The sequence below is a fragment of the Cydia strobilella genome, chromosome 18 (genome assembly GCF_947568885.1).
Source record: "Cydia strobilella chromosome 18, ilCydStro3.1, whole genome shotgun sequence".
Taxonomy (NCBI): domain Eukaryota; kingdom Metazoa; phylum Arthropoda; class Insecta; order Lepidoptera; family Tortricidae; genus Cydia; species Cydia strobilella.
In genome coordinates this window covers 9,323,417-9,336,332 of record NC_086058.1, presented here as the reverse complement: position 1 = coordinate 9,336,332, position 12,916 = coordinate 9,323,417, and the positions used below count along the sequence as shown (strand labels likewise).

Sequence of the window (12,916 nt, the reverse complement as noted above, 5' to 3'; positions counted from 1 at the left end):
GCAAGTGAATTAAGTATAGTTTGTCAAAGTCCTTTTCAAACATAGACAGAGAGAATCATACTAGCTTTGTCTTACACTAGTACTAGCACCCAAAAGAAAAGGATGAGTATAGTTTTTTTGTTCTTAATTACTGACAATTTGGTTTGACCAACTATAGGTACTAAATTACTTTATGAGCAACACAACCTAAAAATGCAAGATTATTTTAAATAACCCACTCGACAATTATGTTTTACATACTACAATAGCATGTTATAATTAATGATATAAAAAGGATTTAATAAAAGACATGGCTTCATGATACGTCGTGTATTTCACGCAGAACAGAACTCTTAGAATAATTATTATACAACATAAATTAAATGACTTATCAGACTCATATGTACAGTATTAATTTAAGTTTTAAGTATCTTGTACTAACGAAAGTAACTCTAGTGTTTTTCTACTATAACGGCACTTTAGGTCAGTAGACATTACGCGGTCAACATGTAATGTTTATATTCGCACTGTTATGGTACAGACTCACACTTTCTTTTATAAAATCAAATGAAACTGCTTAATCGTAGCGTTCGTAACGATAATAAAAGTTAAACTGCAAGTTACCTAGCACTTGCCCGATGATAATGCGGTAATCTCTGATCAATAAGCTTACGATTTTATGGGATCACTAAGAAAAATTATCTTAACAAAATCAATCTTATGGGCTAGCTATATGGTAGCTTTTGCATCGAAGTGAAATTAAGGAAAAAATATTATGCAAAGTATGAGTAACTAACAGTATGAATTGATTTTATATTATATTGGACCTGTACAAAAAACTTACATAAATTATCAACCAGACTTCAGTTCAGTGGCTTCTCAAACTATCTACAATATCTACATAGTCAGTGTCGCTATCATTTACTCTTACAGTCAAAATAATCTTCACATAACGCTAACAGCCCATATCCTGAAATTTCTAAGCGCATAAGTAAAACATTTGCTGCTGACTTATAAATAAGTAACATAGGCAACTAAACCTACCAACCAAGCTAGCTGACCGAAGGCTGCTTATGCGCTAAATACAACGTGAATATACTAGTAAGCGCGCTAACTAAAAAAATTACGTCAAACCATCTGTGATAGAAATTAAACTGCAAGTCACCTAACACTTGAGTGATGATGGTGCGATACTCTGGTGGCATGTTCATTCGCATCAACAGAACTGATGAACAGAAGTACATGCCCATGATCTGAGCGAGTATTAGCACGATGATGTTGGATGACTTCGATGATGATATCGCGTAGAAGAACTGGAAAAGAAATCAATTTTGGTTAGCTTAGGAACGTTGAGGGAAAATTCGAAACTTTACATTATTTAGAAGATACAGGAAAACTGTCTTTGTCCAATATTTGATCAAATTTGTATTTGCGTTAATGACAGAGTGAGACACATTTGATCAAATATTGGAGAGCTAGGTGGAAAGTAGAAGTGGTAGAAGTAACCCTTAGATACCTTTTTATGTGACAATAATGGTATACTATTTTTTTATGCGCCACGGATCACGGGCGGGATTTTTGAATTTCGACAGCTCGATTTCGTGTGGCTCCCTTCAATATATCTCCACGACTATATTTAAATTATACTAATAGAAGTACCAGAAGGCGACGTCGATACCTATAGTAGTAGGCGCTATCAGCGTGCCTTTGATCATGACTTTTAGAGCAATAATTCAGAGTAAAAATAATTTTTTTTAACGAGAATTCACACTAGATCAGATTTCTGAACGTACACTTCCTACTTCCCGCCTAAGACATCTGTCAGTGTCACCTCATTTAGTTTAGACCATGGAGACTATATAAAGGAGCCAAATCTTAATGTATGAAAAGTGTCCATCAAAAAACAGTAATTAGGCGGCGCCACCATACAATACTACCAAAAACAACCTACGTAATTTGGTCGGGTTATTTGTTGCCTTATATGGTTCATGTTATACTCATGTCCCAGACCCTAACTAGCGCCACCGGAGAGATTAGGAACTATTATTTAAAGCTGAAAGCGGTCACTTTTGCAACAATTCTGCCATAAGAGATTGGCATCCTTTCTATACCATCCATAGTTTAGACTACAAGCCAAGTCATAACACTTTCACTGCCAGTGACCCGCTAGGCGGATTCTCTATTCTTAGGCGCTTGTCGCTACAAAGCGGAAAACACGTGTTATCAGCTTCGCTCGTAGCTCGCGCTGTCAGTGAACATACCACCAGACATAACAGCCTGGCCCACAACTCAGCAAAGCCAATAATATCTTAAACTTTGACAGGGATTTACACTGTTAGAATCCCTGGTTGTCGCAGGACAACGCGGGTACTGGGCGGGAGGGATCATCATTTCGAAGTTTGTACAGCTCATATAATTAGAACCGAGCCAATGCTACCAGCTCCAGGTGGTCACCGGGTCTTTCTTACCCACGCGGTAGAATAATATTAACACATTCACTGCCAGCTACAGTTCTCTGTTCTTAGACGCTTTTCGCAGCAAACGGGAAAACGGCTACGCGCGTAGTAGTGAATGCGTTAAATATAGACATGCAAGTTGGGGAGTTTCCAAAAAGGTAGAAAGATTCTCGGAAATGTTCAGTTTAAATAAAGTTTCTACTAAAAAAAAATCGCAATTTCGGTAACTTTCCGTCGTTATTACAGTATTATCGAGTTAATCTCGCATACTATACCTACCTTAGTGAGAGTGAGCAGTAGGCCGCGTATGCTGGTGAGCACGATGCAGCCGACGAGGATGAAGGACACGTGTTGGGACCAGAAGGCCACGTCGATGCTGAGCCCGAGCCAATGGACGACCAGCTCTAGCCCGCGGGTCACCGGGTCTTTCTTACCCACGCGGTCAAACACTATGTTTATCGTTGACTAAAACAAATGTTAAGTCTGTTAGGTGTCAGGAATTAAACAAATATGCAGCCTATCACTTTAGAATAAAGTTCAGTCATTGTGGGAAACATATCCCCTCTGCCTTGTAAAAGCTCGCTTTCGTTGTCGTGTCTTTGGCGGTTATATGATCCGACTTAGGGCATCATTGCTAGCAAGATATATAATTTAGAAAATGTTACGCTATAGTTGATATAAATCACGAATCTAATTCCTTCTTTTAAGGACTAAGGTTTTGGTTGAAAGTAAGAATATAGAATACTAGCTCTTGCTCGCGACTTCGACTGCGTGGAATGTGGATGATGATGGATAAAAACTAACCTATGTCCTTCCTCGGGCCTCAAACTATCTCCATACCAAATTTTATCTAAATTGGTACAGCGGTTTAAGCGTGAAGAGGTAACAGACACACTTTCGCATTTATAATATTATAGTATGGATTATAAGACTACATTCTTGCGCAAGAAATGTAAGTGTACTCGTAGATGTAGATATTTATCACTGATCGCTAGCTGCATGTTGACGTTAACAGCAAGTACCTTAGTTTTTACGAAAATTCCCTCCAGCGAAGAATAAATTAGCCTATCGCTCCTCGTCGCACGAAAGAAGAGCTACTTATTAAAATAAATACTTACAATGAATATCTTCCAAATGCAGTAGAGCGAGAAGAAGTAACCGAGACAGTTGAAGTACTTCCCCTGGAACGTTTTGGACCAGTCGGCCTTCTCCCGGGCCGTTCTGGCATCGTGGGCTTCTAAGAACAACTGCCGACTGAGCTCTTCGAGCGCGGCGATCTCTTGGCGGAGTTGGGTTATGTCTGAAATTCAAACAAATGTCAGATCAAAACAGTTCCAAGTTTTAATCCAGGCGTTTGTGTTAGGCCAGGATTACACTCGTAAGTTTTACTTACGTAAGTAGGGACAAAGCTATTTGCTAGAATGAGATAACGATATTCATATCTCATTCTGTAGTATAGCTGTGTCCCTACTTACGTAAGTAAAACTTACGAGTGTAATCCTGGCCTTAGGTTAGGGCTTACTTAGACGGTGCATAAGTGCGAGTTTCATTACATAGCGGTATTTGATCGATCGGCTGAATTGGATGAATCCGAAATCGAACTAAACTCGCATGCGAGTTCGCGCGTCGTCTAAATGAGCCCTTACTCAAATAGTATAGGGATAAGTTCGCCTTTGTACTTCCATTACTGTAATTTATTTTTTACCTCAGCAGCTCGAACAAGCCTACTTTCGTCACTCCAGGGAGTGAAACAGACAATGTAGTTAATTTAGTGAAGGCCATGAACTGCCACTTCATACTTCTATTACAAATTGTTTTTTTTTGTATTATCTGTGTAATTCGAAATACATTTTAACCTTTAATATGTTCGCACTACCGAGGAGAAGAAATATATGTGCAACACGAGAGCAAAGTTATTTTACATCTCTGTTTTTGAGTCCCTCGCTACGCTCAAGATTCTAACTTAGAATCTTTTGCTTTCTCGGGACTTAAAATAAACACTCGCTAGAAAAACCAACTTTCCTCTCTTGTTGCACATAACTATTTGTAAACCTGTGTTGTGTACAACAAAGTGATTATGATTATAGTTGGTAGTTGAGCAAGCAAATCTTCAGTAGAAAAAGGCGCGAAATTCAAATTTTCTATGGGACGATATCCCTTCGCGCCTACATTTTTGCCGCCTTTTTCTACTGACAAGATCTGCTTGATCAACTATACTACTACTAGTCTAATGGCCGTAACACACCATCGCAGCATCGCACCGCACCAAGGTCATTGTGGGACGCACCCATAAGTAAGAGCGAGAAAGAGATATCGCTTTCTCGCTCTTACGTACGGCCATAAGTGCCACTTGCATCATTCTACTAACCCGGGGTTAACCGGTTAAACCTGGAGTTACCGTGGTTACCAGTACAATTTGACACTGGGTTAACGGTTTAACCGGTTAACCCCGGGTTTGTGGGGTGGTGCAAGTGGCGCTTAGTTATTTCCAAAACGTATCGACCGATTTTGTTAGAATTTTCTGTAAAGGATTAGATACGCCTGCGATAGATTGGTTTTCATTCACTAGATTGTGCTAACTTTTGTTAGGGGTATTATCTATATTCGATAACGGGATGAGGTACCGATATGACATGAATTGTTCAATTAGGAAAATCTCACGAATTTACAGCCTAATCGGTAATCGGCATAACTAATGTTATCATAACAGTAGGACCAATAAGTGACAGTTGCATAAGTGCAACTGCTATGAATTACATCAGCCGTAAAAGTGAATGTATCATTAAATTCTATGTATTCAAATTCGCAATAATTGTTTAGGGTTCAAAAAAAGGAAGCCACCATGCCATGCCATGAGGAGTTTCATAGGTTTTGAACCAGGGATGTTGCGAATATTCGCATCCGCAACCGCGGAACTCGCATTATTTTCAACATCCGCATCCGCATAAAATCGATGCGGAGTTTAATGCGCATTCGGATGTGGAACAGGTAGGTACAGGAACGTCTTAGCGGCGGCGTAAGTTCTAGGTAATTTCGTCATTAGCCAATAGGAATCTCGTTTAGTTTTTGTGATTCGTCGATCGAGCACTTCAGCCTATGACGGACAGCGACAAGAAGTGATAAGTTTGTTTTATTTGGACTTTAGTATAGTAATGCGATTGTGGGGCACCTATACCTATTCTTGTTCAAATACTGTTAGGTTTTTTTAAATAAAAATGACTAGTGTAATATTTGACGTTTTTTATGTACCTAATCTCGAGCTCGACATCCGCATATGCGGATGTGAGCCTTAAAAAATCCGCATCTGCATCCGCGGGTGTCAAAAAATCGGCATCCGCAACATCCCTGTTTTGAACCTTATCACAAAAAGTCACACAAGAAAAGTACACCGTAAGTAAGGAGAAAATTCAATGTAAAAGCATTCAACTTACTCTCTGAGCTATGACTAAGCGGGTTGGTGATGCTGCCAACACTCGATAAAATATTCGTCCAAAATCCCTTGTTCTTATTTGCTTGGTCCAACAAGCCATATTGCTGTCTTCCTCCGACGTTGTTAGCTTCCGCTAGTGCTATCCTTTTCTTTTTCACTAGAATCATGTCCATTGTTTGAAGTAATTTCTTCTCTACTGATAGGACATCGGCTTGGGTTACAGGTCTGTACAGAAACGGGATTTCAATGTAAATTTGGTTAGATAATTAAATTGTAAATAAAAAGACATTCAACTGTGACATGACAATCACTTTTTAATACAGTTGCTCAAAAAGTGCTACTTTTCGTGGCTGTTTAGCGTGCGGAAAGTTGGTTTTCCTACTCGTCGAGTATAATCTGTGTATTACAACTTCACATGCAACACTACAACCTTACTCTTTTCAACGTTGGATAGTCTATGGCACTTCCGACTCAAGCATAAGAATTTTATCGATACGGTTTAGTCAATTATAAAATTTTTGAAAATAGAACTTTATACATTTCGAGGAGACTCGATTCAATGCATCTGTTTTGTGATTGGTTGGCCAACAAAAACATTTTATTTTATGTTGTAGTAAAAACAATTGCTTCATAAGTCAGAAACGCGCATGTGACACCCTTCATATAGCAACATCCATACCCTACGAAAACCACTTAGCGTTGCTTGTTAGTCTCCATAGGCTATGGTGGTTAAAATCGAGAAAAAAACTGTCTTAAAATTGAATTTAGAAAGGAGCAGGTACCAGGGCCTCATGAGTTACGAGGAGGTGTCGTTGACCAACCCGCCGGGGGCGCCGAGCCCGGCGGCCGGGGCATCGGTATGAACGGTATGAAGGTATCGCGGGCCGCGGCAGCTCGCGTATCTTAGCTGTATACTTTTGGTTTGTTTACCTATATGATTCTACTAGTTTAAAGTATTATTTTTTTGTCTCGTAGAAAAAGTATTGTATACAATAGTGATATAATCAAGCTTTTCAATCTCGTACCTTAACTTAAGCAACTCAGCAAGCTTCGTTGCTTAAACACTGTACTCGACTGCTCTCTATTATATCACGATTGTATAAAATACTATTTCGCGAACTAGTGCTTTTTACTTTTCCAATTTTTTTAAATGTTTACTTGTTCCAATTCATGACTACTTATTGATAAGTGTTAATATTAGTTTCCATTAAACGTCGTAATCAACATAAAAACCTACTGTTAATGTAAGAATACGAAAAATATGCATATTTAATATTTTTCCCCTCACTAGCTCGGAAAGTTGTCTTTAATCCTTCAAAACAAGCGGGGAAAACGTTTTATCCACTAGTGGGGAAAGTAATTTGACCTTGGATGAAGCGTGTCTAAGTAGCTTGACAGATAACAAAACGTATAACGCTCATGATAATGGTTCGTTCGATATTAATTATTATTAAATAAATGGTTCGAGAATCTAATAAAAATACCAAATTTAGCTTTATTTAATGATTTTAAGTCATAAACCTTAAAATACCATAAGAAACGTTTGTTTTTGTATAATGATGTTAAATATAATTCTGAACGCACAAGTTGAGTCGATGCAATTTCAAAACGCATCGTTGACATTTCATACATCAGAAATGTCAACATTGTCAACAAATTTTTTACTTAAAAACTTTTCTCACCGACTCGCGTAAAAATACACAACTCAGTTTTCGTAAAAAAATGAGTGATTTCAGTGATGAAGATGATCTAACGCCTGTGGATATTGCACTTTCCTCGCTATAGTGAGGTGAAAAGTTTTGTGTTACACACGGGTGCAAATGTATTTTACTTCTCGTGTGTTGAAACACTCGCGGGTAAAATACAACTTTGCACCCTTGTATAACAAATAACTATTATTACTTACCTCTTCATCATTATAAGTATTATAACACCTTTATTTTTTAATGTTGAAAAACCGTTCTTAATAAGTTGTCTGAATGGAACGGAACGCCTGTTAAAGAAGAGGCGTATTTTCTTACTGCAAGAATGTTTTAAGTTTTCAAAGGCAACATTCGATATTGTTTTTAGAAATATACGATACACAAATAATCGTAAATAACGATATTTAGGTAATAATAGTACAATGTTTTAATATTCACAATTGTTTCTGTCTTACAGAACATGCATTTGAAAAAACTTTCATCGAAGTGGGTTCAATAATAATAACAAAATCTATTCTAGTCGAATAAAAGCTAGAAAAACGCCTCTTCATAATGTCAATGTTAATGATGTCAGTGTCACAGAATTAATAATAATAATATAAAAGTTTCGAATTCCATTCCTTACTTGTTGCTTTTCTTATTTTTCGCAACTGTATTAAAAAACGTCGTTTGATACACGTGCGGATATCTCATTCTTCACTCGTCCCGCAAGTGGCAAGGTATCTCGTTACTCGTGAAGTAATGACATACTTTCCGCACTAGCATCGAAATGTACTATTATCAAAATGGGTAACCACTGGTATAATAAAAATTAAGGGTGTCCACTAGCTGGCGCGGTCAAAGTCAAGACGCAAGAGGCCTGAGGTATGTTTAAAACCATAGAGTAACTTATACTAGAGCGGTACTGTCATAGTAAATTTTGTAACCCCAGTAAATTCACTGCCATCTGTCGACACACTTTAAAACTAAAAATTAAGATTTATAAAAATACGATAAAATGTATTTAAATATAGATAAATGATTTTTTTTAAATGCATTAATTATTTTTATGATTTTGACCCATGTTCTTTCACTGTTATGCGTTAAAATTGTTAAATAACAAACGAAACAGTCAACGCCATCTATACGACTGTAGGCCAAAACTAGTGGCGCCCTCTGAACGAGAATCAAATTTTCTTGATTTTCGAGGCACGTTTTTTCCTTAGACTGTAAACATCTATTACGGAGTTATATCTATCTTTGTTAAAACTGAGGATTGTGAGTAGTTATTGAAAATAATAAGACTTTAAAGCCCAACTGCACAAAAGTACATCAAATTTTAAGTAGGTACATTAAGTAACTATCAAGGCAAGAAAATCGTCATCAAGTAAGATCATACCTTATAAATATAGCCATAGAGGTATATGGATAGTTAACAGCACCAAAACCAGAGAGGAGAGCCATCACAGTCACTCCAATGACGCCTATTCGCGACACACCTTGCTCTATTGAAAATATACCCTGTAACATAATAAAAATATTTCTAAAGGATTATTAGATTAAGACACAGTCAGCAGAAGAAGTTGCTAAGCGGGCCGGGTGTTCAAAATGATCTTGACGCGACTTTATTATTAAGAGAATAAGAGCGTGTCAAGGTAATTTTGAACACCTCGCCCGCTTAGCAACTTCTGCCGCTGACTGTACATCCATGCTTCAAATTAGGCAGCCAATGTAAATGGCGCTCAATGACTCCATCCATATAACCATTTGTCAACAACAACTTACTCTCTGCTATATTAGAGATGCCCCGAATAGTGGTTTTGCCCGAATACCGAATATTCGGCCCCTCTCTCGGCCGAAGCGCCGAATATTCGGCATGACATGCAAACATTTTGAGTCACAACTATTATGAAAACTATTCGCCAACAAAGCACAACATTTGCTAAGAGATATTTTTTGTTAAACAGAATTAATGAATGTAGTTAGAGTCAATTAAATCAGACCTACTCGTATATACTATAACACGTAAGATAACGACATACTGTTGAGCAAGCTATGTAGCGTTGGCTTCTCGCCGAAGCTGCTCCGGTTGTTTGCCAGTTATCTGCGGGATCGACAGCAGTACGTGCAGCATGGATGCTTCGTATCGAAAGCCTACCACACACGTTCCGGAGTCAGTCAGGGTTCGATTTTAGGTCCGTTTCTATTTGGCTTAATGATAACTGACTTAGCTGCTGTCCCTAAGTATGCCAGATGTTTATTATATGCTGACGACCTAAAGCTCATTTATGGAGTGCAGCAATTGTCCGACTGTGTGTCTTTGCAGGAGGATATTGACCGCCTTCATCAGTGGAGCATTGACAACAAGCTCCTTTTTAACAAATCAAAGTGCTCCGTGATGACTTTTAGCCGTGCCAATAGTCCCTTATTCGCCCAATACCTGCTAGGTCCTGATCCCATAACTCGTGTCAAGTCTATACATGACTTGGGTGTCATCCTCGACACGCAGCTCAACTTTCATGAGCACGTGAAAGCGTTAGCTACTAATTGCTATCAGAGGTTAGGATTTGTAGTTCGGAATGCGCGAGATTTTGATGACGTCAGGGCTATTAAATTAGTGTACACTGCGTTAATACGGAGTAAACTTAAAGCTGCCTCGGTCGTTTGGAGCCCGCATGAAGACAAGTACATCCTGCTTCTGGAAAAAATCCAGAATGCCTTTCTGCGATTCTTATATAAGAAGATTCACGGGTATTACCCATATTTGTACCCATCAAAGTTCCTGCTTGGCGTTTTAGGGTTTAATTCCTTAGAGGTAAGGCGTAACTAGGGGCTCTTGACTACTGCATGTAATGTCTTATGAGGGAACTCAAGACTGCCCTGAACTGGTCGCACAGCTCGTACGCCTGTTCGTTCCATCTATAGCTAAGGCCTAATTTAATTTCCGACCGCGAAGTTGTCACCTATTAGCTGTGCCTAAAACGCGCACTATGTCTCATGGCAAATCACCACTTGTCCGCGCTCTACAATATATCAACGCGCTCCTCGCATCAGCACCGGAATGTGATGTATTTGCAAGTAGTTGGATGGATCTGTGTCATCTGTGTAAAAAATGTATGAAGTACTGCGAGGCGATGGATAAGCGTGAATCATGGATAAGGAATATTTGGAATGTAATTTGCAGTAGTACCTAAGAATTAATGGTTGAAAAATGTATTTATTTTATGTTTAGTGTTCTTATTATTAATTAATCAATCAATTACTTATTATGAATTTTAATATTGGAATTTTAATCTATTACTTATACTATTAGATAAAAAAAAATTGTTTTTGAAAACTTGCATGTCGTTATGCGACTGAATACTGTACACCATAATTTAACAAAACAACACCTGTATTTTAGAATTAAGTATTCTTGCAAATAAAGAATCTTTATCTTTAATAAATAAATTAGCATCATCTGTTTTGTATTAGTTTTTCTTTCTTACATTTGTTCTGTTGTCCTTTCTAGACTGTATCATATACATATATTATAAGAAGTACTTATAATAAATATCTGAAAGCATTTATGACTTTACATGAATTTCAGTTTCCAATTTTGCATGTTGGGTCTGGAGTCAAGGTAGATAGGACAAACATTTCCTAAGAGTAGAAGGGACTTACCTGTTTTGGACTCAATATAGGGAATGGATCACCTATTTTCCAGAAGAAATAGAGATATATGAACCACACAAATACTGTTAGTGGCCTTATCATGTTCTGGGACACTGAAACAGATATTTTATCATTATTTATTTTATAAGAAAAGAGAAAACAATTGTACTTTTGTTATCAAAGGAAAATGTGTAAAATAATTTTGACAGGAATTCCAACAGACACACAGCCCATTTCAGGAATTTTACTTATCTTATTGTATGTTATGTGTATGAGAGAAGATGACAAATAATAAATAAAAGGAGATTTATTAACAAGATGTAAATATTTTTTTAAGAAATATGGGCTGATGACTATGAAATTATACTGTAAACTAATATGCTAAAAAGGGAGACCCTAAATCTCTAATAGAAACAGCAACATTCTCTCATTCTTATATCAGATGTTTTTAATGTTTTACTGGAATTTAATACAAATAATGTAGGTACCAATATTAATAAATCTAGATGTTATGAAAATTGGATTGCAATTTGCAAGTGATTTACCAAATCTGATGTTGCTGATACAGAAGTACGCAATGTAAAATGGTAGCAGGGCAATCACCATGAACAGTAAGGAGTACAGCCCTAGGTTCCAGTGAAAGTAGCGGGAACTGAAAATAGGAGATACAATGATTTTCTAGCATTTTCTTTAAAATAAAATGTGGCTGATAGTTGTAGGTAACAATAAGTATACAATGAAGCATGTCATCGAGGATGTACCCTCTGTATTTTTATTTACTTGTTAGAGTTTAAAAAAATTGAGCATTTAAAATTCTTGTAAGATCCTTTTTAGAACTAGCAGCTACAGTTTGAAATACAAGTGAATAAAAAATGAGTAGTACAGATGACAAATGGTTATTAAATTCGAGACCTAAACAAATAAAATTGGTAAACATCAATTTGTTTTTTTTTTGTTACCTTGAATCCAAGTATCCAATGATCTCAAATATAATCAATTCAAACATAGTGCAGCTCAATGCGAAGGTCACAGAAAATATTAACTGCACCAGCGTGTGATGAACTTCATAGTCGCGAAACAGTTGTTTCACGAAGAATATCCAACCGCCTACGAAGAAAACCGTCTGGAAAACAAACCTCTAATCCTTAGAAAAAGTAAATAATGTATTATAAGATATGTCAGGAATAAACTGCACTACGCATTAAGAATAAACTTCCGTAATTACATGTGTAAATGAAGAAGGAAAGTAAGCGTAAAAGCAGAAAAAAATAGGGTATATAACAGTACATTTTTTCAGTTATACCTGGGAAATCAGGATTATTAAAGTGTCTTCGAAGAAAGTCATCTTTCTGCTTAATGTGGGACCCTCTCAATATAAAGGTTTTGTTTTTTGTATGATAATTCGAGCAATATTTATACAGATTGCATTGCAACCGCTACCCGCTTGCATTGAATCAAATCAAAGTGGAAGTCTTACGTCAGATCTGACGTTGACATACAACCAATTAAACGTCTAATCATTTGATGAAGTGTTATTTTTTCAGCCGGTTTTACAACGGCTTAAACAGCTTATCTCTATACGTTCCATATTACGCGCCTTTTCACAAAAACATCAATGCCCTAAAAAGAATATTTCTTATCGGCAAATAACAAAGATGTCGAATTAGTAAAATGAATCCTAACTAATAGTAATTTAATCATATTTCTAACATAAG

At 37.1% G+C, this 12,916-nt stretch overlaps 1 protein-coding gene across 1 annotated transcript; it reads right to left on the bottom strand.

Moving 5' to 3' along the window:
• Window positions 1-294: 294 nt before the first annotated feature.
• LOC134749331 (Golgi pH regulator) lies at window positions 295-12,674 on the bottom strand. Its single transcript, XM_063684247.1, has 9 exons — window positions 12,505-12,674; window positions 12,161-12,324; window positions 11,747-11,853; window positions 11,211-11,314; window positions 8,947-9,068; window positions 5,867-6,090; window positions 3,554-3,735; window positions 2,715-2,900; window positions 295-1,292 (listed from the first exon to the last, which is right to left on the bottom strand). The coding sequence occupies exons 1-9, from the start codon at window positions 12,544-12,546 to the stop codon at window positions 1,032-1,034; spliced, it is 1,392 nt and encodes a 463-aa protein (XP_063540317.1). The 5' UTR covers window positions 12,547-12,674; the 3' UTR covers window positions 295-1,031.
• Window positions 12,675-12,916: the final 242 nt, after the last annotated feature.